This window comes from Nycticebus coucang, chromosome 4 (genome assembly GCF_027406575.1).
Source record: "Nycticebus coucang isolate mNycCou1 chromosome 4, mNycCou1.pri, whole genome shotgun sequence".
Lineage (NCBI taxonomy): Eukaryota > Metazoa > Chordata > Mammalia > Primates > Lorisidae > Nycticebus > Nycticebus coucang.
The window spans coordinates 41,132,001-41,159,164 of record NC_069783.1 but is presented as its reverse complement, the minus strand read 5'-3'; the positions used below and the strand labels follow the sequence as shown (position 1 = coordinate 41,159,164).

Sequence of the window (27,164 nt, the reverse complement as noted above, 5' to 3'; positions counted from 1 at the left end):
GCCCCAGGCAAACTGCAACAAAAAATAGCCGGGCGTAGCGGTGGGCGCCTGTAGTCCCAGCTACTTGGGAGGCTAAGGCAAGAGAATCGCCTAAGTCCAGGAGTTGGAGGTTGCTGTGAGCTGTGATGCCACAGTACTCTACCGAGGGTGATAAAGTAAGACTCTGTCTCTAAAAAAAAAAAAAAAAGATTAATGGATAATTCAAATGTTAGAATTAGCAGATATGAACTTAAGCTATTTACTATAAATATGTTTAAAAAATCTATACAAAAAGATGGATATAATGAATGAAAGATGGTATATTTTGGAGAAATATAAAGGAACTAAATGGAAATCCTAAAATTGAAAAGTACAAAATCTAAAATAAAAAATTTGTTGGGGCTTGGTGCCTGTGGTTCAAGCGGCTAAGGCACCAGCCACGGACACCTGAGCTGGTGTGTTTGAATCCAGCCTGGGCCCACCAAACAACAATGACGGCTGCAACCAAAAAATAGCTGGGCATTGTGGCGGGTGCCTGTAGTCCCAGCTACTTGGGAGGCTGAGGCAAGAGAATGGCTTAAGCCCAAGAGTTGGAGGTTGCTGTGAGCTATGACACTACGGCACACTACCAAGGGCAACAAAGTGAGACTCTGTCTCCAAAAAAAAAAAAGAAAAGAAAAGAAATAGAGGCAAAACAAACAAAAAAATCACCTCGGGCAGCGCCTGTGGCTCAGTCGGTAGGGCGCCGGCCCCATATACCGAAGGTGGTGGGTTCAAACCCGGCCCCGGCCAAACTGCAACCAAAAAATAGCCGGGCGTTGTGGCGGGCGCCTGTAGTCCCAGCTACTCGGGAGGCTGAGGCAAGAGAATCACTTAAGCCCAGGAGTTGGAGGTTGCTGTGAGCCGTGTGAGGCCAGGGCACTCTACTGAAGGCCATAAAGTGAGACTCTGTCTCTACAAAAAAAAAAAAAAAAAAAAAAATCACCTCAGTAGTCACTTGAAGATGAGGTATGGGAGATATGGAGGGTGAGAGAGAAGTAGGGGAGATATGGAGGGGTGAGAGTGAAGATTATAGAGGGGTGGGCAGAGCCTGTGGCTCAACGGAGTAGGGCGCCAGCCCCATATGCGGGAGAGGTGGCGGGTTCAAACCCAGCCCCGGTCAAAAACTGCAAAAAAAAAAAAAAAAAAAGATTATAGAGGGGTTCAAGAAAACTTTTGGGAGCGATAGATAAGTTTATTATCTGGATTGTGCTGATGGTTCCTTCTTGGGTATACCATTTCCAAACTTATCAAATTAGCTGGGCACTGTGGTGGGTGCCTGAGTCCCAGCTATTCAGGAGACTGGTGCGGGAAGATTGCTTGAACCCCAGAAGTTTGAGGTTACTGTGAAGTATGACACCATGGCACTCTAGCCTAGGCAACAGAATGAGACTTTGTCTTAACAACAAAAATAAAAACCCACATAAAAAACAAAAAGAAAAAACAACTTATTCAATTATTATGTTTAAAATATAATAGTTTACTGAATGACAATGATTCCTTAATAAAGCGATTTAAAAAAAGAAATGGTAATAAAATGGCTTTATAGTGTGATTCTCACACACACGTGTATATATATACTTTCTACATGGTTGTCAATCATGCCGATTCAATGACGTCTCCATAAGCCCCATAAGGGGACAGGGTTTGGAGAGCTTCCAGACTGCTACATACACACGTGTATATATAGTTTTTACCCACACCACAGTTCCTGGCTCATAATTCTATCAGCCCTGGTTATAATGGACATTCTTAGGCCTCAGAAAAGAAAATCTCTTGCTCTGCTCTCCACCTGCCCTCCTTTCACTTGCTCCATTTTTCTCTCCAGGGAAGGTCTTAGAAACTAAAAATATACTCCATTATAATGTTTCCACGCCTTTCTGTCTTGGAGCTTTGACTTACCTTACCTGGTCATAGGCCATAGATCCTCATTTCAGAAGGGTCCTGCCTCACACCCTGGAGGAAGAAATGCTGCACAGAGATGTGAAGAACCTGAACAGGCCTTGCTGGGTTTCCTCACTCAGTAGTAGCCCAGACTCTTTTTTGTCTGATCACATTTCTACATGGCTGTCAATCATGCCAATTCAATGACGTCTCCATAAGCCCCATAAGGGAACAGGGTTTGGAGAGCTTCCAGATAGCTAAACATGTGGGGGTTCCTGGAGGGTGGTGCACCTAGGAGGGCGTGAAAGCTCCAAGCCCCTTCCAGTTTCCCGATGCTTCTCCTCATCTATATCCTTTGTAATATCCTTTAAATAAGCTGGTAAAGATAAATGTTTCCTGGAGTACTGTGAGCTGCTCTAGCAAATTATTCAAACCCAGGGAGGGAGTTATGGGATCCCTGATTTACAGCTAGCTAGTCACAGCACAGGCAAAACAACCGGGAGCTTGCGATTGGCATTGGAAATGGGAAGCAATCTTGTGGGACTGAGCCCTCCACCTGTGGGATCTGATGCTCTTTCCAGATAGATAGTGTCAGAACTGAACTGGAGGACACCCAGCTGATGTCCGCTACAGGACTGACTGCTTGCTTGGTATGTGGGCAAACAAAAACAAAAACAAAACTCACACACTCAAAGAAGTCTTCTATGCTGATTGTTGTCAAGTGAAAAAATAGAAAAAAAAAAAAAAAAACCCAAAAAACTTTGAATGTATTTTTTCCCCTCAGAACAGGGTTTTAAAAATCTGTGCTGGAATAACATATGCTGGCTTTAGAGAAGCTTTAAGAATCATTCTATTTCTCTGGGGTATGTGTGTGTGTGTGGGGGGTGTGTGCCCATAGCTCAGTGGTTAAGATGCCGGCCACATTCTCTGGGGCTGGTGGGTTCAAACCTGGCCTGGGCCTGCTGAACAAACAAACAAACAAAAAATAGCCAGGCATTGTGGCAGGTGCCTATAGTCCCAGTTACTTGGGAGGCTAAGACAAGAGAATTGCTTAAGCCCAAGCATTTGAGATTGCTGTGAGCTGTGATGCCACAACAAAGTGAAAGTCTGTCTCAAAAAAATTTAAAAAAAAAAATCATTCCAGCTCGGCGCCTGTGACTCAAGCGGCTAAGGCGCCAGCCACATACATCTGAGCTGGTGGGTTCAAATCCAGCCCAGGCCTGCCAAACAACAATGACAGCTGCAACCAAAAAATAGCTGGGCGTTGTGGTGGGCACCTGTAGTCCCAGCTACTTGGGAGGCGGAGGCAGGAGACTAGCTTGCGCCCAGGAGTTAGAGGTTGTTGTGAGCTGGAGCGCCACGGCACTCTACCCAGGGTGACAGCTTGAGGCTCTGTCTCAAAACAAACAAACAAACAAACAAAAAAGAATCATTCCATTTCAAGGTTAATTAAACTAGAGAAAATTTCACTTATAAAACCCCCCAAACAAGGAGGAAAAAAGAAAACCAGAGCTGGGTGCAGTGGCTCTTTGGGAGGCTGAGGTGTGAGGATCAGAGACCAGAGTTTGAGACCAACCTGGGCAATACAGTGAGACCCTATCTCTCAAAAAAAAAAATTTTTTTTTTTAAATAAACCAGGTGGGCTGGATGTGGTGGCTCACACCTGTAATCCTAGCACTCTGGGAGGCCGAGGCAGGTAGATTGCCTGAGCTCATGGGTTCAAGACCAGCCTGAGCAAGAGCAAGACCCTGTCTCTAAAACTAGCCATGCGTTGTGGTGGGCACCTGTAGCCCCAGCTACTTGGGAGGCTGAGGCAAGAGAATTGCTTGAGCCCAAAAGTTTGAGGTTGATGTGAGCTATGACACCAGGGCACTCTACCAAGTGTGACAAAGTAAGACTCTGTCTCAAAAAATAAAAAAATGAAAATAAAATGAACCAGGTGTGGTGGTGCCTGCCTGAAGTCCCAGCTATTTGGAAGGCTGAGGTGGGAAGATGGCATCAGCCCAGGAGTTCAAAGCTGCTATAAGCTTTGACTGTGCCATTGCACTCCAGCCTGGATGACAGAGTAAGACCCTGCCACAAAAAAGAAAAAAAGAGGGTGTTCCGCCCCCTGGGTAAAGGGCTCAGCTACAACTTGAACTTTACCTTAGAAGTGAAAACAATGTAACCTGAAAATTTGTATCCTGGTATTAATTTGAAATTTAAAAAAAGAAAAAGAAAACTAGTGTGCCGTATTATCAGACAAAGTATAATTTAAGACACAGAGATAAAGAGGACCATTTCATAGTGATAAAAGGTCAAAAGGACATGAAAACCCAAACTACATACATACTCAATAACAGAATCTAAAAATATATGAGGCAAAAACTTACAAAAGGAAAAACAGACGTGGTTGGAATATAAAATTGAGACAGTCTCTCAGACAGTAAAGACACAGAAATGGAAAGCTACAGAAAAACATCAAAATCAGAGGGCCAGGTCAGGAGGTTCAAACAACATCCTGCCCATGTTTTTTGCTTAGAGTCGGGCCCAGATGTTTTAAATGTGATCAGCCCTTATTTCCCTAAGACTCCCCCTCAGTCTTGCTCCCTGACTGCCACAGAGGGGCTCACTCAGTGAAGTGCAATCAGAATATTGTGATAAGGGTCTTCTCAGATATCTTATTTGGGAACCTTCATCTAATAAAATTATCTTCACGTCTGCAGCTTAGTTTTACATTAATCACTTTTCATATTCATTTATATATAAATAGTTGCTGATAAAAATAAATATTTTGCTGAGAGAGGAATATGCATAGATTGTAACTCAGATGTTTTCTGAGCTTAAAGACTGTTCAATCATTTGGAAGGGAAAACAGGTAAAGAAAATAACAATGAACAGGGTTGAGAAGCTTAAAATGAACTCAGTGGGGGTTTCCAAAACAAACAGCCTGTGACAAATCCTTCCATTTCCAATGCCCTGGGGACTCTAAAGATTCAGAAGGCTTCTCCTCACTTCCTCACCAGGAGCCACAGAGGTTGCGCAAAGGGATGCCAAAATCAATTGGTTTCTGAGGTTGGTCTTTACTTCCCTGGGGCATTAAGATCTATTACTATTCTGATATCCCAGAGGCTTTCTCAGACAATTGTGCCTGCTCTTTTGATAGATGCCTCAAACCTCTTTTAAGCCAAGTCCTCTTCTCAGGGACCTTAATCTCCTCCCTTGCTCTCTTCCTCTTTTTCCTTTCTAAAACATCTACCCAGAGGCCCCCCTCCACCAAAAAAAAAGCCTGAAAGGAGTTCTCAAATCAGAGTGTCACTTTCCTTCTCAGAGGTCACCCTCTGCCTCAAGGAGAATGGGTAAACCTAGGGACAATTGGTTTTAAAAGGCTGGTTTCCTGTAATGACACCTATAGATACAGTGAGATACAGATTAAGGAGGTCAGTGCTAACCCACCCAGCTGAGAACCCTTAAGTAACTACCACAGACTTTTGTAACTCTTCTAGGACCTACACATTGCTGAAAAGGTCTCAAGTCTAGGACCCTTACGGGCTCCCACACCAGTGTTTCTCTTAGGAGAAGACAGAAGTACTCTCTGGGAGAAACTGTGATACTAGTAAACCCAGAACCCAGGAGTAGCCAATTTGGCATCTTTCCAAAATATTCCAAAACACCAAATTGTTAACTACTCATGCCTAATGAATGTGGGTCTGTCTTCTTCGATAGCTCCTACCCTCTCAGGTCCATAGGCTGAGAGACCATCCACTGCCCTCAGACAATGCTTCAATAGTCCAGAAACCTTCTCGATACAACATACTCTGCTATATTGCTTCACATTCAATAAACCCTGGGGCCATAATAGTACTTTATAAAATAATTTTTTAAAACCTCAAAGGTTTTCTAAATATATTTAACCAGATTATGATATTACGCCTTGAGACAAGGGAGAACAGAGGTGAGTCTAGGTAGATTTGATGTTTAAACCAGGTTTTAGAAGATAACAAAAAAAAAACTGTAGTCTTTTGAAATGGCATAAAACTTGCAACAGAAGGCAGCCTGGGCCTAAGCATGCCTAGAAGTGCCATCAGCTGTCCCTGGCAGTCTATTTTTACTGGAATTTGTGAAGACAGCAGATGCATTCTCAGAGCTGGCTCAGTGGTATAATGGCTCTCACCATCACCCATTTCCCAGGGCTGGGATGCCAACAGTTGGAATTGCTGAATCACTGATTTCAGAAACAAGTCATCAAAAGGACAATCTTTACACTCTAGATCATAATATTGTACTTACAAAGGCATCCACATTAAATACCCTCTTCATGGGCAAATTAGAAAAATGATATTATTCAATGCAGAAAATAAATAAGAAAAATAACTAGATTTATAGTGTACTCACTTGCCCCAGAGGAAATAAGCCAGAGAAGAGCAGATTAAAAGGGGCTTCATTGCGTAATTCATCACTTTCTCTGGCTCAGACGTCCTCACTCTGTCCCAGTGAAAATTTACCTCTCTTCTGAGCTTGTTGCTTTGGTTTCCCTGACACACTCAGTTCTGTTTCCATATCCTTGGGATAAAAGCCACATATTCTTTGAAAAAGATTAAGAGCATCTCTGGCCTATGATCTGTATCACTTCACAAGCAAAAATTTTTCTCAAGATCCTCATCTGATAAAGACTGAGAGATACAGGCCAGGCTTGGTGACTCAAGCCTGTAATCCTAGCACTCTTAAGAAGCAAACGGAGGTGGATTGCTTGAGCTTGGGAGTTCGAAATCAGCCTAAGCATGAGCAAGACCCCATCTCTAAAGGACTAGCCAGGCGTTGTGGTGGGCACCTGTAGTCCCAGTTTCTCAGGAAGCTGGGAATTGCTCAAGCCCAAGAGTTTGAGGTTGCTGTGAACTATGACACCACGGCACTCAATTCCAGGGTGACACAGTGAGACTGTCTCAATTAAAAAATAAAAATAAAAAAGACTGAGAGATAGCAGGGAAGCACCTTGTCCCTGTGGAGTAGAATGAAGATTTTCCAGCTGACCATATAGCCCCCCTTCTCTCTCCTCCCTGAATGTTTTCTGATTCAGCCTTCACTCTGAAAAAGATTCCACTGTGTCAAGATCATGATGTTCTATCTCCTCTGCCGTAGGAGCTCTAATTATAGGAGCTTACAGGAAGCTGAGTGAGCCCTCTCTATAAACCTAATTTCTTCTCTTTAATGTGCCTTGAAATAACTTAATCAAAGGCAATCTCTCTTTATAGATACTGGGCCCCCTAATGTACAGATATACATTGGAGCATTCCCATTTACCCTCAAGCAAATCCATGAGTCATTTTTTGAAAATCGTATTTTTAGGTAAGAAATAAATATAGTTATAAGGAAGGTATTGACATTTTATTCACATACAATTCACATATAACTTAGGTTGTTATCATAGCAACTTTCTAAATAAAACTTTGATAGAAACGATTCTATAAGGTGGAGGTAGAACCTTAACATTTAATGAATACGTACTATGAGTCAGAAGACTATGCTGGAAATATATATAATTTGATTTAAACACATTTCACCTTTAAGTGATTCTATGAAATTTTTCTCCTTTCTTTTTTCTTCTCTCCCTAACACTAATATAACTCTTATGCCCCAACTTCCAGAAAAGAAGGGGATATGATACGGGCAGATGAGCTTTACACAGGTAGGAAATAGAGGTGAAAGGCTTTTATTTGAAAATGATGGCTTAAACTTCATAGTTTGAACAAAGAAAAACACCCATTATATTTTCTATACATTTGCAAACATACACCCATCTCCTATACACAGAAAACATAAACATCTCCCATGTACAGGTGTCCCTTACTTCACTGAGCTTCACTTTATTGTACTTTGCAGACACTGTTTTTTCTTCAAATTGAAGGCTGTGGCAAGTCTCAGAGGGAGAAAAAGTCAACACGTGGCTTCAAAGCTTCAAAAGACAGGCTGACTCCTTCATTAGAGGCTAATGCAGCTGGTGACTTTAAGTTGAAAACAATGCTCATTTAACCATCCTGCAAGCAAGGCCCCGGTGCCATCTTTCCAGCAGCACAGCTCACTTTACGTCTCTGTGTCCCATTTTGGTAATTCTCATTGTATTTCAAATTTTTTCATTATTTATCCGTTATGGTGATCTTTAATGTCACTACTGTAATTATTTTGGGACCACAGACCACACCCAAGTATTACAGCAAACTTAATTGATAAATGTTAAGTGTGTTCTGACAGCTCCACCAACCAGCTGTTCTCCCTCCTCTCCCTCTCCTGGGGCCTATTTCCTGAAAAGCAGCAATACTGAAATTAGGCCAATTAATAACAATAGTTTATAAGTGTTCAAATGAAAGAAAGAGTTGCACATCTCTCACTCTAAATCAAAAGGTAGAAATGATGAAGCTTAGTGAGGAAGACATGTCAAAAGCTGAGATGGGCTTTTAAATTTTTTTTTTTTTTTTTTTTGAGACAGAGCCTCAAGCTGTTGCCCTAGGTTGAGTGCTGTGGCATCACAGCTCACAGCAACCTCCAACTCCTGGGCTCCAGTGATTCTCCTGCCAAGTAGCTGGGACTACAGGCACCTGCCACAATGCTCGGCTATTTTTTGGTTGCAGCCATCCTTGTTGTTTGGCAGGCCTGGGCTGGGTACGAACCTGCCAGCTCAGGTGTATGTGGCTGGCGCATTAGCCACTTGAGCCACAGATGCCGAGCCTGAGATGGGCTTTTAAAGCTAGGTCTCTTGCGCCAAACAGCCAAGTTGTGGATGCAAAGGAAAAGATCATAAAGGAAATTGAAAGTGCTACTATAGTGAATACACAAATGATAAGAAAGTGAAACAGCTTTTTTTTTTTTTAGAAAGTGAAACAGCTTTATTGCTGATAGAAAGTCTTGGGGCGGCGCCTGTGGCTCAGTGAGTAGGGCGCCGGCCCCATATACCGAGGGTGGCGGGTTCGAGCCCGGCCCCGGCCAAACTGCAACCAAAAAAAAAAAATAGCCGGGCGTTGTGGCGGTTGCCTGTGGTCCCAGCTACTCGGGAGGCTGAGGCAGGAGAATCGCTTAAGCCCAGGAGTTGGAGGTTGCTGTGAGCTGTGTGAGGCCACGGCACTCTACCAAGGGCCATAAAGTGAGACTCTGTCTCTACAAAAAAAAGAAACAAAATAAACTTTGTTATTAAAAAAAAAAAAAAAAGTCTTAGTGGCCTGGATAGATCAAACCAGCTCTAACATTCCCTTAAGCCAAAGCCTCATCAAGAGCAAGGCTCTGGCTCCCTTCAATTCTATAAAAGCTGAGAGAGGGTGGCGCCTGTGGCTCAGCGGGTAGGGCGCCGGTCCCATATGCCGGAGGTGGTGGGTTCAAACCCAGCCCCGGCGAAATTAAAAAAAAAAAAATAAAAAAAAGCTGAGAGAGGTAAAGCTGTAGAAGTGAAGCTAACAGAGTTTGGTTCATGAGGTTTAAGGAAAGAAGATGTCTCTATAGCACAGAAGTGCAAGGTGAAGCAGCAAATGCTAATGAAGAAGCTATTATCAAATTATCCAGAGGATCCAGCTAAGATCATTGATGAAGGTGGCTGCACAAACCGACCGATTTTCAGTGTAAAGAAAACAGCTTTGTTAGGGAAGAAGATGCCATCTAGCACACTACCCAGGGCAATAGCTTGAGACTCTGTCTCAGAAAAAAAGAAAGTGGTTTGTTGAAATGGGATCTACTTCTAGTGAAGATGCTGTGAATGTTGTCAAAATGACCACAAAGTATTTTATTTTTAAAAATTTATTTTTTATTATTTTTTTTTTGAGGCACTCTGTCACCCTCAGTAGAGTTCCGTGGTGTCAGCTCATAGCAACCTCAAACTCTTGGGCTCAAGCAATTCTCTTGTCTCAGCCTCCCAAGTAGCTGGTACTCCAGGCACCCCCAACAACACCTGGTTATTTTTTTTTTTTTTTTCAAGACAGGGTCTCATTCTTGCTCAGACTGGTCTCAAACTCCTGAGCTCAAGCAGTCCACCACCTTGGCCTCCCAAAGTGCTAGGATTTCAGGTGTGAGGCACTGCACCCAGCCATAACAAAGTATTTTATTTATTTTTTTTTCATAACAAAGTATTTTAAATATTACATCAACTTAGTTGATAAAGTAGCAGGGTTTGAAAGGATTCTGATTTTGAATAAAAGTTCTATTATGGGTAAAATCCTATCAAACAGCATGGCCATGTTATGGAGAAATCTTTCATGAAAGGAAAAGTAAATTGATATGGCAAACTTCGTTGTTGTCTTATTTTATGAAATTGCCAGTTACCCCAGCCTTTAGCAATCACCACCCAGATCAGTCAGCAGTCATTAACAACCAGGAAAGACTCTCTGCCAGCAAAAAGATTACAATCTGCTGATGGCAAATGATAACCATTAGCATATTTTAGCAACAACAAATTTTAAAGTTAAGGTGAGGTATGTATTTTGTCTTTTTATACATAATGCTATTGCACCTAATAGATTATAGTGAAAACATAACTTTTATATGCACTGGGAAACCAAAAACTTTATGTGAGTCACTTTATTGCAGTGGTCTGGAACCAAATTCGCATATCTCCAAGGTATGCCTGTATATGCTGCATGCAACACATGATCTGGGTCTTTATTCCTTTGGTGGAGGAAAACTCCACTAGATTTGGAGTTTAAATCCCATCTCTAATACTTCCTAGCTGTGCCTATGGGCAAATCCTTTAAGGTCTCTGAGCTTTCATTTTTTTTTTTTTTTTATTATTAAAATGCAGGTTATAACACCAACCTCATCAAGTGTTCAAAGAAGAAGTGAAGGAAAGCACATGAAATATTTCAATCCTTACATCAATTCTGTAAGGCAAATGTAATCTGTACTTTACAGATTTACAGAGGAGAAAACTGGTATAAAGAAACCATGTGATTCACCCAAAGTTACATAAAAAGCAATCAAAGAAATAAGAAGTTAATCCCATCTGACTCCAAACACTCAGATGTTCTTTTTTTTTACCCCATGGAACAGACAAATTCTATCTCCCCTGCTGCTCTCTCTTTCGGGCTCTCAGACACGGAACAGTTTTCTAGTAATGGCTCTCATCCCTAGTGACCCCAGGGCCTTCCCTACTCAGAGCCACTGGGAATCAACCAAGTAGGCCTGTAATACAGGCAGTCCCTAAGTTATAAACATCTGTCTCACGTACAACTTGAACTTATAAATGGTACAGTAAGTCCCCCAGTTACAAACATCTGACATACAACTTACACTTATGAACAAGGGCTATTATGAATATAATAGGTAAATGTACCTGTTCCAACTTACATACAAATTCAACTTAAGAACAAAGCTACTGAACTTATCTCAGGGCCTGCCCCTTGGTATTTGGTTTGCTGACAATAAAAATGTCCATGATAGAAGAAGTGGAGGAGACGGGATTTGGAAGCCACCAAGATGGCACATGGCACACGTGCTAGGCCAAAAGCTTAAGGGGAAAGACTGAAGTGTGGGGAGACTGACAGGGCACTGTGTAGGTCTGTAATTCTGAACTTCTTTCTCCCTATCATTACTGACTCCTTGAACTGACTTGGCTTCTTATGTATGCAGATTCCATCTTCATCCTCAGAGTTTAAGGTCTATTAGGGTGATTACAGAATCTGTGTGTGACAACGAGGTTACCTACCAGAGCACAGAGAAGGCTGACTCCCTGTCCCCAGCCATACTAGGGCCTTTAAAGGGCCTTCTCCAAAGTCAGATTAAAAAATATTAACTTTGGCTCGGCGCCTGTAGCTTAGCGGTTAGGGCACCAGCCACATGCACTGGGGCTCAGCTACAAAGGAGGCTGAAGCAAGGGACTCACTTGAGCTCAAGAGTTTGAGGTTGCTGTGACGCCATGGCGCTCTACCCAGGGCAACATAGTGAGGGTCCGTCTCAAAAAAAGAAAAAAACATTAACTTTCAGGGAGGTGAAAAAGAAATCCTCTATCGTTAAAAAAAAAAAAAAAAAAGCCAGGCAAAATTCTTTCTGCTAATAGAAATCTAGAGATTCTTTTCTAATCATCAAGAACTGCAATGCAAAGGTGGAGGGTGAGTAAGCGGAGGCGGCAAACCCCTGAGGGTGACGGGACACCTTAAAGCTGAAGACCTGAACATGTCAGTGGAACCAGGTTTTGTTTCTAGTTAAATTACTTCTGTCCATCAATATCCTCTGTTTGGTGTGCTCATCTGTCTGACATGCTGTTAATTAAGTAGCAGTGATAATTGATTTTATTACTGCATCACACAGGGCAAGGCTTTCCCATGAGTTTGTATCTACCTATTCAGCACATGATGGTAATAATCATCCTATGAAAACTCACTATTAGCCAAACATTTTCCCCAGTACTTTGAATTCATCTTGGAAACTCAGGTTTGTTTAGATCCTGTATTCTGAGGAAATAAAAAACAGGCCCCTTAACATAAGGAAAAGATCTGTCAGTAATACACAAAAATGGGCACTTTCTAATTGTTTCTCTCACCCATCCGACCTCTCTCTGCTTCTTGGCCCTGGAACTGGGTGGGAGTTTACAACACATTTCTCCTTTGCTGTCAGCCTCCCTGCTACACCAGAAGAGGGTCGTAGAGGGAGGCCAACGGGACTGACGGAGGGAGAGGGCACCTGCTCCTTCCAGTTCCTGTCAGCATCACCCCTGGTAGCAGCAGCAGTTTGTTCCAGAACCAGCCTGATGAAACCTCCTGAGAGATGCCTGCACCAGCAGCACCTTCCCCCAAGGCTGTGATAATCCCAACTCCTTACTTGTGTTCTCCCAACCCGAGGAGTGCTTGGCTGTTTCCTGTGCCCCACACACGTTCCCTGTTTGCCTAATATGTCCTCCAGTATCTGCCACATTGATTTCTTATATTAAATTAGCTATTAAAACAATTTAATTATTTTAATGATTAAATTAGATAGAACTTAACAAAGCATGTTTGGGAGCCACAACTTAATTTATAAACAGTGGTTAAATCAAAAGATTCTGAAATCAGCCAGGCATGGTAGCTCATGCCTATAATCCCAGCACTCTGGGAGGCTGAGGCAGGTGGATTGCTTGACCTCATAAGTTCTAGACCAGCCTGAGCAAAACTGAGACCCCCATCTCTACTAAAATAGAAAAACCGAGGCAAGAGGATTGCTTGAGCCCAGGAGTTGGAGGTTGCTGTGAGCTCTGATGCAACGGCACTCTACCCAGGGCAACAGCTTGAGACTCTGACTCAAAAGAAAAGAAAAAAAGACTGACATCAGTCACACAGGAATTCCAATCCATCTGTACCTGGTAACTCTGGAAACTTTAATTCGCTTCTCAGTGTCTCACTTTTTCTAATCTCTTCCATTTGTACAATATAAACTGAGCACCTACTAAGTACCAGGTACTGTGCTGGGCATAAAGATGCAAGGGTATGCAAAATAAATTCCCTGACCCCAGAATTTCTTGTTGTCTGAATTAAATGAAATAACACAGTAAGGGAGTTAGCACAGTGCCAGGCACATGTCTTCCATCTTTCTCTCCATACCATGCAGGACAACAAAGGCAAATGGGTCCTAAAGAGAAAAGTGTTTTTTAATAATAAAAAAAAGAAAAGAAAAGAAAGAAGTGTTTCAGCAGCTAAGTCTCTTCCCCCCCCAAAGCCTGATGGTCTCAGTCTCGTCCTGTGTGTCCTGTCCATTCCTCTTGTTCAGAGCAGAGAAGCAATGGTCTTGCAGCAGCATTCATCCAGAGGGAAACAGGACAAACCAGGCCTAGAGAGAGAACACTACAAGGTGGCTTTTAAAAGACATTCCCAGGAAACAGGCGTCCATCATATTGAGCAAGAATATAACATAGGGCCAAGACTGTGGTCCAGAATGACCACAGGGTGTGAAGGGAAGAAGCTACCAGAAAGCTGCTCTCCCAGTATCAGTCACAAGGACAGTCTTTTCACCATAAAGAATGTTACATATATGTATGCATGTGTGTGTGTGTGTGTGTGAATCAGAACTTACTTTATGTTTTCTCTAGCAGGAGTATACAACTAGAAAGTCCAGGGAGCGGTGACAAGATGGAAAAGAAAAATTCCAAGGTTCCACTTAAGCCTGCATCTGAGCTGTGGACAAGGAGAAGCTGGAAAGAAATCAACCTTCACATTTTTTTGGTTGCAGCCATCATTGCTGTTTGGCGGGCCCGAGCTGGATACGAACCCGCCAGCTCAGTGTATGTGGCTGGCGCCTTAGCCACTTGAGCCATAGGTGCCGAGCCTCAATCTTCACATTTTAACACAACTCTTCCTTGGTATTCTGCTGTTTAGACTTCAGGCATATTATGGCAAGGACAGGTAGTGTTCTCATTAACAAGAAGTGTTTCTGCAAGTCTGCTGTATAGCTACATTCTTGAAAACCATGGATACGCTGTAAATGCAAACAACTCCTCACCCTCAATCTTTTTCTTGTTTTTGACGTGACTATGACCACCAAAAGCCATACTGAAGGAAAATGACCATGGGAAATTATTATTAGAAGGTCTATTCTGCATCCTTGCTGTAGCGCCTCATTATAAATAGTTTACTGTCACTGGAGGAATTTAAGAGTTCCATAAGGCACAAAAAGCCTAGAGAGTTTTATTCATAAATAAAAGCCAACACCCAAACAACTCCAGAGCTATTGAAATGAACACTCTATACTGCCTGGATGATTTATTATAGTTGTGTTTACTGTCCAAATGGGAAGATAATCCAATTTCACCTGAAGAGTCATTATATGGCTGAGCCCAAGAGAAGTACTTTGGATGAGAGGTGGTATTTCTGTTTTTCCATTTCAAACAAATTATTATTTCTGCATTTAGGACATCACCCAGGCAATTCTGTTAATGGCTTGTAGCACTCTTGAGCAATTAAAAAAATTTATAAGGTGAAAGAAGTAGGGGACAAATGCCAAATTCAGAATGAGCCACAGAATACTGAAGAACCTCCAGAGAATACTGATGTCTCAGATAGAAAGCAAAATAATTACTTCTGCTCAAGAAAACGTACATGAGCAGTGAGTGTGCATCACTGCAAGAACATGATTACCCAGGAGAAGCAACCTGCTAAACAGACTCCATCTCCAAACCAGCCTCCCAATAGGAGATGTGAACAGAAAAGGATCTCCTGACGAGATGGAGAAATACCCCTTGGCAGAATGTGGCAAGTAGGGCACTGCCTGTGGCTCAAAGGAGTAGGGCGCCAGCCCCATATGCCAGAGGTGGTGGGTTCAAACCCAGCCCTGGCCAAAAACTGCAAAAAAAAAAAAAAAAGGCAGAATGTGGCAAGTAGCAGTCTTCCCCCTTATTCCCCTACCACACATATAGATCAATCATGGAGAAGACCCTGTTGGTACGACATTCTTGGACATGGCAGATACACCTGAGCAAAGATGAGCCCAGGGCTATGTGTACAGCCCCTGGAATTCCTGGGCTTACATACCATCCAGACCATTGTGATGACTGTAGTTTCTTTTCCCCAGAATGCTCAGAGATGTATGATTCGGCGTGGTTAGCATCCGCTTGGTACTTGGGGTTTGCAGGCTTGGTGTAGATCGAATTACATTAGGTTTCTTCGCAGGATGGATCTCTGACAGGGAAGAAAGGTTTCTCAACTCAGAACATGACATTATAAATCTCTGTGTGCACTTACATTGGCTAATAAGCACACATCTTATTTCTTAATGAGCTGAGAGTCAGTTCCTTATGAGCCAGCTACCGACTTGCATAATGAATCAGCTCCAAGTGTTGTTGTTGCCATGGCTTTGCTTATCAAGTAAGCTGCTGGCTGGAGCTCTGAGCCCCAGATTGTAAATATAAGTTAAAAAAAAAAAAGCCACTTCAGAAGGTCACTTATAACATGAGATTTATTAAGGGAATAAGGCATCTGACTCTTCAAGATGTTAGAAATCAAAAGGTTATCTGGAGAGGTAGCCTCAGGAAAAAAACAACTCTGTGCTCTGTCAAATCAGACACTATGTCTGGTCTTTGACCTTTCTGTAAAAACAGGATTCCTTCTCTGGTTCTGTGAATAGTTACGGGACTAGGGTCAATTACTCACAGCCTAGAACATTTTGATATAGATTAAATCTGAAACCCAAGTCAAATACAATAGTCAAGAGAAGAAACATTTTGAGCAAGGATGTATCACAACCTGCACCGTATTTATAACATTTGCAAGTTTAAGTGAAGTATACTGTCCTCAGCTACCTAGCCCAGAACTACTTATACTCACTGTAGATAGAAACTGCAACATTGGAGGAAGTGGATGTAAGTACCTCAGTCTATTCCTAATACTAGGCAACCTTTTTAACAAAGCTTACCCAGCTCACTGATTCTGAATCATTGACCAGCATGCCCACTACATACAAGCGACTTTGACTTCTTACCTTCTCGCCTTATTTACTGAAATTTAGGAACAGCCATTGGGATTGTTGGAATTACTACATCTTACTCTGGTCAAAATCCTATACTTGTCAAAATTTATACATAATTTAACTGCTACTCCCCAAATTGTGATTTCTTTTTTCCAATATGGTATTGGAGGTTTGTCAAACATCATGGTTCATTATAACCACATGCTATGCTCCATCCAGATCAGACAACCTGCATTCAGGTCCCTGGGACTCATTGAAGCCTTTTTTCATCTTATTCTCTTAGCATGATGATGGAAGAAAATATTCTTTTTCTATTTTTCCATCCATTTAAATCCTACAGATCTTTCCATGCTGAGATTAACAATTACTTTCTTTAGGGAGGGTGCCCTAACACTCATAAGAAATAATTATTACTTCCTCCAAGTGCTCAATGCAAGTTACCTATACATAATTCTTTGATACGATCTAATCCATTGTTTTATTCTTCTTTTTTTTATTATTAAATCATAGCTGTGTACATTAATGTGATCATTAATGGGGCACCATACACTGGTTTTATAAACAGTTTGACACATTTTCATCACACTGGTTAACATAGCCTTCCTGGCATTTTCTTAGTTATTGCATTAAGACATTTATATTCTACATTTACTAAGTTTCACATGTACCCCTGTAAGATGCACCGCAGGTGTAATCCCACCAATCACCCTCCCTCCGCCCATCCTCCCCCCTCCCTCCCCTTCCTCTCCCCATATTCTTAGGTTATAACTGGGTTATAGCTTTCATATGAAAGCCATAAATTAGTTTCATAGTAGGGCTGAGTACATTGGATACTTTTTCTTCCATTCTTGAGATACTTTACTAAGAAGAATATGTTCCAGCTCCATCCTGTTTTGTTTTACTCTTCTTATCTGTGTGCTTTTCCCACTAAACTAAGATTTTTTGAGGTCAAAGTTCTTATTTACCCTGGTGTTTCCCAGATCATTTAGTATAGCATCTTGAACATACAAAAACACTCAGAAATATGCTGTGTAAGAATGTAGTTCAGCTATTAAGGACAGCACAGTTTTAAGCTTATCTGGTGGGTATAGAGACCACTTTGCCCACAGAAGGAACAAACCATTATCTATGGAAAGTCCAATAGGCAATGTTATACTCTATTTTTTATAATCAGAAACTGTATCTTGTAAGGTAGGAAGGGATTTCCAGTAGTTAATCCTACCAGGATGTACAGACAGCAATCTTCAATCTTCAAGGTCATTACCACCATGACCTAGGCCATGCCTATGAAAACCATGTAGTATTTTCAAGGGATACCAAAGGAACTGTTTAGCCCTTGAGGAATAAAACAAGAAACAAGATGACAGAATAGCATCAAAGAGGGGGCTTTGAGCTTCTGACTCCTGGGACACTCTGGTAAGGACCAAATAATATATCAAATTCAAGGTTACACTTTGATTTTTAAAAGATTGGATGTCTGAAGTCTGAACACTTCATAATTATAAATCTTTCTGACAAAGCAACTCTGAGTACATTATCTCACCGAGAAAATAAAAAAATTATTAGAAGCAAGAAAACATGCCATTCTTGCTTCTGTGAGTAACTATTATTTTGTAAGTTATTTATTTTAAAACTTTGTTTTAAAAAAATTTATTGCAAAGTATGTTACACTCTTCTCTTCTGCTATCCGCTCCTCTCCTTTCCCTTTTCCTTTCCCTTCTTCTCTTCTTTCCTTGACACAGTCTCACTCTGTTCCTCTGAGCTATGACATCATCATAGCTCACTGCAGCGTCAAACTCTTGGGCTCAAGTGATCCTCCTGCCTGAGCATCCCAAGTAGCTGGGACTATAGGTACATGCCACAGCACCCAGCTATTTTTTTTTTATTTTTTTACATAGTTGGATCCTCACTCTTTTTCTCAGGCTGATCTTGAACTCCTGATCTTAAGCAATCCTCCTACCTCAGCCTCAAAGAGTGAGGATTACAGGCATGGGCCACAGTGCCTGGTCTTATACTAGTCTTAATTGTGAAAGTCCAACATGTATGGGCAGCGCTTGCGGCTCAAGGAGTAGGGTGCTGGCCCCATATACTGGAGGTGGCGGGTTCAAACCCAGCCCCAGCCAAAAACTGCAAAAAAAAAAAAAAAAAAATTAGAAAAAGAAAGAAAGAAAGAAAGAAAGAAAATTCAACATGTAAATGGAATCATTACCTTTCGAGATTTCAGAGTTAGATGGCATGATAAAAACCACAAGGCAATATAAATGCTTCCCTTTCAAAGTAACCTTAAGTATACCAAAACTATAAATATTTTTATGGTAGGTTAAAAATCAGTCTGATCTTTTTTTAAAAAAAAAAAAAGAAAGAAAAGAAAAGACAAGACAAGACCAGGTGCTTTGTCTCAAGCCCGTAATCTCAACACTCTGGGAGGCCAAGGTGGGTAGATTGCCCGAGCTCACGAATTCGAAATCAGCCTGAGCTAGAGCGAGACCCCACCTCTAAAAATAGTCAGGTATTATGGGGGGCACCTGTAATCCCAGCTTCTTGGGAGGCTGAGGCAAGAGAATCGCTTGAGCCCAAGACGATGAGGTTGCCATGAGCTATGATGCCACAGTACTCTATCAGGACTGACAAAATGAGACTGTGAGATTCTGTCTCAAAAAAGAAAGAAAGAAAGAAAGAAAGAAAGAAAGAAAGAAAGAAAGAAAAGTAAATAAACCAATTCTCTCTTTAAAGGGACAGGTGAAATGGGTTAGAAATAGTGGAAAGATCTAAAAAAATATTAAGAATATTCATCCTAAGTAATAAATGAATGCTTTTCATTTCCTTCTTTTTACTTAACCTGTATTTATTTCCATGAATAACATTACAGTTTTATTCAATGATTTTTTTGGGGAAATATAAACATATACCGTAACTGTATGCTGGTGATAAAGTTTCTAAAACAAAATAAACTGTAAACTGTGTATTTGAAGGTTTCCAATTTCAGTTATTTGAAAGGTTTTAATTTAGATTACACATGTCCATTTAGAATGGCCAAATGTCTGTAATATTCAGAAATTGCTCTTGGAGTTCTTTCTCTATTAAAAAAATACCCACCTAAATACCCAATGATACATGCCAAAGGTTTCCTAGTGCTTTTGCTTTTCAGTGGACTTCCAGATAGCTCGGCATGTCTGTCTGCATCTGAGGAGAGAAAGAAACATGGAGACAACCAATGAGGCAGATTTCTCTACCTAGACCACACACTCCGCAGAAATAAAAGGTGCAAGTAGAAAACAATGCAAAACAGCCACCAGATTCCTGCACAATTTCCTTTGGGGGTTGAGAAAACTGCTTCTGGTTCCCAATTGCTGAATGAGGGATTTACATGAAGAATTCTCACTCCATGTGCATATAGCTAACACGTATCTACACACTCACACTTCCTGTGTGTGCCCATCTGAAAACTGAAATTAACACACTTCCTTTGTAGCCAAAGCATTTCTACACTATAGTAGAAAAATGCTCATAAGGAGGAGGTGGAATCAGTCCTAATAGAAGACTAATCTGACACTGAAGAAAAATGACAGCTGATAATGGATACACTTGGCCATCCCTGATCTAGATAGAGTAGGTCCCCAGAGAGATGTCTTAACCTATCTTGGTGAAACTCAGTTGTTAGATAAGAGCCTCCTTGGGTTATAATGGCTTATTTGGTTTTATCACTGGTTTTCCATTCCTGATATCCTACTATGATGTCATTAGCACTGAGATTTAAAAGGTTACCTGGGTGCAGAGCATTTCACACTTCACACATCGGTCAGGATAGTAAGATACTGTGAGAAGAATATTAGCTCATAAGAGTATGAAGCTTTTCACCTGTATTTGAATAATAGTGAAGATACAGGCAGAAATGTAGTAAGTATATTTTGGAGGAGTAATCTAAATAAACAACAGGCAGTAACCCAAACCAAATCCTGCAAGGATAAACACAAGTCAAATCACTAAGAGTTACTACTATATAATTTCATGCTAATATTATTAATTCACCTGGAATTCAAATTATACTTGGAATAAGGACAAGAGAAAATTTTCTTTCTTCTCTATTAATAAAATAAGGCTTGAATGAATTATCTCATTATTTCCTCCGTGTCCCGGACAAAAGCAATTACTGGATTACTAGTGATAAGATTAACTTTGCTCTTTATTCTAGTCTATAAGGCCCAAAGGAAATCTGTCGATACATGTCCGTGAAGGATGGACATGACTATTACCCTTGATAAAAACCAACAAATCAATCAAAGGGGTCAACAGATATCCAAAGACACTAAATTGGTAAGATTAATTCTGCAATGTTCCAACTGACAATTTACATTACAAAGCACTCTGCAAGGGAGATCAAAGCTCTTTAGAAAGATCTAGATTTTACTCATCCTTATTATATATTGAAGAAATTACTTGGTGGCAAGAACTGTCAGTCTCAACTATGAAGAAATTAGAACAAAAGGTGCTAAGGTTACTGGTCAATTTTTAACATCAGGAAAGTTGCAGCTATTCAGTAGGAAAAATATAGTCTGCCCTAAGGGAATGATCACAAACAGGATTATCTGGCCCACACTTGAGTGGGCTAGAAGGAATCCAAGTGTGTACTCAAGGCCAGACCAAACAGCCTTGCTTCTATATTACTTACCTAACTATACTCACTCAGAGAGGTAAGTATTTGAAATGCACAGATAAAGAAAGCAACCTGAGGGCAGCACCTGTAGCTCAGTGGGTAGGGTACCAGCCACATACACTGGGACTTGCCGGTTCAAACCCAGCCCAGGCCAGCTAAAACAACAGTGACAACTACAACAAAAAAATAGCTGGGCATTGTGGCAGGCACCTGTAGTCCCAGCTACTTGGAAGGCTGAGGCAAGAGAATCACTTAAGCCCAAGAGTCTGAAGTTGCAGTGAGCTATGACCAGTCACCGCACTCTATCAAGGGCGACATAGTGAGACTCTGTCTCAAAAGAAAATAATAATAATAATAAAGCAACCTGAGAAATACCCAAAGAACCCAGAAAAAGTCAGAATCTGCCCAGAGAGGGGGAGAACACTTAAGTTTCATGACAGGGCACAGGGACATTTCTTTAGCTTCCTAGAGGATGATCTATATATTTCCTTGAGGTAAACCTAGAAAAATGCTATTACTTTCTGGTAACTCGTGGCTATTCTCCTGCAGTGTTTTGGAAGTAAGATAGAAACAACACAAAATACATACACTGAATTAAAATTCACAAAAGCATCTTACATACGCTTTCAAGATCCCTGTCAAAATAAAACCATCAATAGAATTTTTTTATAGAACTATAATGGCATTTGTAAACAAGACACAAAACCTAGGTACCATAAAATTGTTTTTAGGTATATTCAACTAGGTTTCAAAAAAAATCTGCCTGGCAAATATAAAATAAAGTCAAAGACAAAAAAGGGGGAAACAGGCTTGGCGCCTATAGCTCAGTGGTTACAGTGCTGGCCACATACCTGGTTCAAACCTTGTCTGGGCCTGCTAAACAATAATGACAACTACAACAAAAAATAGCCAGGCGTTGTGGCAGGCGCCTGAAGTCCCAGCTATTTGAGAGGCTGAGGCAGGAGAATCGCTTAAGCCCAAGAGTTAGAGGTTACTGTGAGCTGTGACATCACAGCACTCTACTGAGGGCAACATAGTGAGTCTCAAAAAAAAAAAAAAAAGGTGGGGGGAAACATTTGCATCATATATGACAGTTCAAGACCTAACTTTGTTAAAATATAAAAAGTTCCCACAAGTCAGTAAGACTTATATCTAACAAAATTAAGTCAAGGACAAAAACAATGGACAAAAAAAGGAAATAAAAATAGCTTTCAATATACATATTCAAGATGAGTTAATAAAACTTACACCACTTGTCAATTAGTCGAGGGTTTCAGAGATGGCTAACACTGTTGGCAAGGTTGTATCTAGAGAAACAGGGATTCAGTAGACATTGTGGGTAGGAGAACAAAGTAGAGTTTTTCTGAGGCTGAGTAATGACTACAAAAATTGAAACTGCACACTTCTTGACCCTGACTTTTACTTTTAGAGATCTATCTTGTAACACACATCCCTTACAATGTTACCTGGATATGGGTTGCAACATTATTTGTAATAGAAAATGACTGGAAATAATTAAATACTTTTAATTAGGACACTCATTAAATTATGGCACAAATAGACTATGATGTAGCTGAGTAAAAAAAAAGGAAGTAACTCTCAATGAACTGGTAAAAGTAACAAAAAGATGCAAAATATAGAAACCTTCCTATATAGGTAGTATGTTAACATTTGTATAAAAACAAAGAATGCACCTTAGATCCTTACAGATACATAGAATACCTTTGGTTACTTAAGATGATAATGGTTGCCTCTAAAGAGGGTAAATCTGGAATGAGTAAGGTGGTGAGATTTGTAAATACTTTTGTACTTTTAGAAAAATTTAGGGGATGGACACAATTATAACCTTAAACTATATAAAAGTAATGCATGTAACCATAATGCTTATACCACTGGGCGTGGTGGCGCACGCCTGTAATCCTAGCACTCTGGGATGCCAAAGTGGATAGATTGCCTGAGCTCATGGGTTCGAGACCAGCCAGAGCAAGAATGAGACCCCCGTCTCTAAAAATAGGTGGGCGTTGTGGTCAGCGCCTGTAGTCCCAGCTACTTGGGAGGCCGAGGCAAGAGAAATACTTGAGCCCAAGAGTTGGCGGTTGCTGTGAGCCATGACGCCAGGGCATTCTATCTGGGCTGACAAAGTGAGACTGTCTCAAAAACAAAACAGGGCAGTGCCTGTGGCTCAGAACAGAGTAGGGCGCTGGCCCCATATACCCTAGGTGGTGGGTTCAAACCCACCTTCAAACCCATCTGCAAAAAAAAACAAAAACAAAAACAAAAAAACATACACACACAAAATGCTTATACTACCATAACAGTCTATTAAAAATAAAAATTTGAATTATCTATTAAAAAAGAAATTTTTACTAAAAATAAGCTCTCTACCAAAAAAACAAAAGAAGCAAACCCAAATTGTTCTCTCCCAATGTTTCAAGCTTAAAGTTTTAGAAAAGCATATGCTATTATTAATGGTCACTTTTCTGAGAAATCTCTGGAAAACTGCATGAAATATAAAACAAATTTCTCATGTAGTCTTGGGATGCTTCCAAAGTTGAATTTAGCATACAGAAAATTAGCTCCAGGTGTCTCCCAAATAACTTCATACTGGCAAATACTGCTGCCATTCAAATCTAGTGTGTTATCAACTTACACCACTTAACCACGAACGCTGCCAAGGTAGTGGTAAAATCATTTGGATCTACATTTCTAGGGACTTTGGTTTCATCTGTGAAACAATGCTAATACATGTACATCTAACCTACGAGGGTCTTGAATCTCAAGTAATGATAATCCTGTGCTCATCAAGTATCTGCATGATTTTGTAGACTGATGAAATCATCTGCACAACTCAGAATTAATGTCTGCCAGGGACAACAAGGAGGAACACCATTAGCTCACTTCAGCGATCTTACTAGGGATTAGGGCACCAAGGAGGAGAAGATCCAGGACATCTACACTTGATTTTGTGCTGCAGACTTACTGTTGGGCAATAAATCTCGTCAAGAACACAAAACTTTTCTTTATGCAATGTTTTGGGTTTTTGGTCTACTAATCTTTTTTTTTTAATTGCCCCAAGCTAGAGTGCCACAGCATCAGTCTAGCTCACAGCAACTTCAAATGCCTGGGTTTAAGCAATCTTCCTGCCTCACACTCCCAAGTAACTGGGACTAAATAAAGGCACGCACCACAAGGCCCGACTAACTTTTCTATTTGTAGAGAGATGTGGTCTCACTGTTGCTCAGACCAGTCTTGAACTCCTGAGCTCAAGGGATCCTCCCATCTCAGTCTTCCAAAGTGCTAGGGTTACTGCTGGGAGCCACCATGCCCAGCCTTAACCAATTCATTTTTAAGTACTACCTACATGGTGAAACTGGCTCAGGCATTTAATTAATTATCAGTAACTTTTGCCATGGACTTACATATTCACATATAAAGTTTATTATTAAACTAAATATTAGGCATTTGGGAAAACTGGTTTTAAGAAATAATTTTTTCCTATATATATCTTACATGTATATATCTTTAGACACGTTGGTCATACCATACGTTTCCCTTTTTAAATAATTTTTGAAGATAGAAAATGTATTCCCATGGTTCAAATTGAAAAATTTTTAAAGGATGAAGCACTGGTAAATCTCCTTCCCACCCCTTTCCTTCAGTCTCCCACTTTCCCCTCCCACAAATGTCATTACTTCATATATATTTGAGATTCTTATGCATATGTAAAGATTTCCCCTTCTGCTATATGACTGTATGCCTCAATACAGGTTTCTCAATGAAAATAAAGTCCAAAGACTATAGCTGTAACCAAAACCAATTTCCTCTCCACAGGAATTACCTCGTAAGTCTTTACTTTCCAAATGATACAGTATTCTAAAATGCACTAATTAAAACTATTGATCCAGCAATATTTTTAGAATTACAAACGCCTACTGATCTGAAAGTTGTCACACTGCTTCATAGTGGTTCTGAACCTGTTTGGCAAGTGGGCTGGGAGATAAACACTGCTTTTGAGAAACCAGGGAAAGCTTACTGAAAATAGACCTATACACTCCTAGTGGACCACAGGCATGGTTGCCTGTAGACATCAGGTTATTAACATTTAATCTCACTAACAAGCCACAATCAAGGGATATGGAGAAGAGGTTGTAACAGGCACATATAAGAAAGATGATGATGCAATAATCAATTAACACTAATTCAGAGTTCATCAGTTGTTTGTTGGAAAAAAAATAATTTGAGTAGATGGCTGCTAAAACACTATCATTTTAAAACTCAAGGTAAAGGCTCAGTGCATGTAGCATAGTGGTTATGGAGCCAGCCACATACACTGAGGGTGGCGGGGTTGAACCCGGCCTGGGCCAGCTGAACAACTGCAACAAAAAAATAGCCAGGCGTTGTGGTGGGTGCCTGTAGTCCCAGCTACTTGGGAGGCTGAGGCAAGAGAATCGCTTAAGCCCAAGAGTTTGAGGTTCCTGTGAGCTGTGACGCCACAACACTGTACCAAGGGCAACATAGTAAGACTCTGTGTCAAAAAAACAAAAACAAAAAACAGGGCAGCGCCTGTCGCTCAAAGGAGTAGGGCACTGGCCCCATATGCCGGAAGTGGCAGGTTCAAACCCAGCCCTGGCCAAAAACTACAAAAAGACAACCTCAAGGTAGAATTATTTTAAGAATCTGATTCTACTTTTCTAAGAAGCATATTCTTCTTAGCAAAGTATCTCAAGAAGGGAAGAAAAAGTATCCAATGTACTCAGCCCTACTATGAAACTAATTTATAGCTTTCATATGAAAGCTACAACCCAATTATAGCCCAAAATATGGGGAAAGGGGAAGGGGGAAAGGGAGTGGGGAGGATGAGTGGAGGAGGGTAATTAATTGGAGCACACCTATGGTGCATCTTACAGGGGTACATGTGAAACTTACTAAATGTAGAATATAAATGTCTTAACACAATAACTAAGAAAATGTCATGAAGGCTACGTTAACCAGTGCGATGAAAATATTTCAAATTGTATATAAAACCAGCACATTGTACCCCATGACTACATTAATGTACACAGCTATGATTTAATTAAAAAAATCTGATTCCACATGTAAAATTCAACGATTGATGAAGTTAAATACAAAATAATCTATATGCTTGTAACATAGGTGATTTTTATCCTTTTATAGCAGCATGGCCCTTAATTGAGGGGAGAAAAATCAGAATGAGGTAATAGAGAAAACTCCATTGAATAATGAAAATAAAGATGATGTACATATTGACTGAAAATTAACAGAAAACATTGAGTTTCCTCAGCAGCCAATTAGGTTGGTGAATTTTTTTTAAGAGACAGAGTCTCATTTTGTTGCCCTTGGTAGAGTGCCGTGGTGTCACAGCTCACAGCAACCTCCAGCTCTTGGGCTTAGGCGATTCTCTTGCCTCAGCCTCCCGAGTAGCTGGGACTATAGGTGCCAGCCACAATGCCTGGCTATTTTTTTGTTGCAGTTTGGCCGGGGCTAGGTTTGAACCTGCCACCCTCGGTATATGGGGCTGGCGCCCTTTTTCACTGAGCCACAGGTGCCACCAGGTTTGGTGATTTCTTTTCCATTCATAGGAAAGGATAAAAAGGTGACACCTGATCTTGGCCAATTTTAATGGAAGAATTTCATTTACTCTTCTTCTCAATCGTTTTATTATTCTTTTTACTTAAAGAAATTATACAAAAATGTATGTCTTTTAAATCAATTGGACTGTTTGAAAGAATTTATTTACTTTCCAGGTCCTTTAAATAAATATGTAAGTGATAGCTTAAGTCCATAAACTCAGAAATGCTACCACAAAACTTACATATAAGCCTAAATTCTCAAATATACATGCATTTAATGTAGTTAATTTCCCTTCCATGGAACTCTAACATTGCTACCAACTTCCATTCCCTTTACAAAGCACTTTTCTTCTTGTTATTCAGCTTAGACCTAGAAATTTTAAAGCCTTTCAGCTGTTATAAAAATTATCATTAGGAACAAAACATTTATTTTCAGTCATCACTCCTTTTATAGACACCTTCTTTGAATCATAATGGAGCATCTCTTTATCTCAGAGATAAAGAAAAAGCATCTGAAAAGCCAGACAGCAAGTTTTCTCATCCCTTAGGGGAAAAAGTTGCACTGCTTTAACATGCTAGCCTGGAATGGGACCTGAGAGCTAACAAACAAATCATGGACACATTTTCAAAGACAT

At 40.6% G+C, this 27,164-nt stretch overlaps 1 protein-coding gene across 5 annotated transcripts in view; it reads right to left on the bottom strand.

Moving 5' to 3' along the window:
• MTA3 (metastasis associated 1 family member 3) overlaps positions 1–27,164 on the bottom strand; it is a 190,223-nt gene that overhangs the window by 4,896 nt on the left and 158,163 nt on the right. For 4 of the 5 annotated variants that reach the window (XM_053588513.1, XM_053588514.1, XM_053588515.1 and 1 more), the window contains 2 exons: positions 19,381–19,467; positions 15,351–15,497 (listed from right to left, as the gene is read on the bottom strand). In XM_053588513.1, coding sequence (XP_053444488.1) covers positions 15,351–15,497; positions 19,381–19,467 — 234 coding nt within the window. Of the gene's footprint in view, positions 1–15,350; positions 15,498–19,380; positions 19,468–27,164 lie in introns of those variants that run through there. The other variant, XM_053588517.1, reaches the window with a different exon arrangement.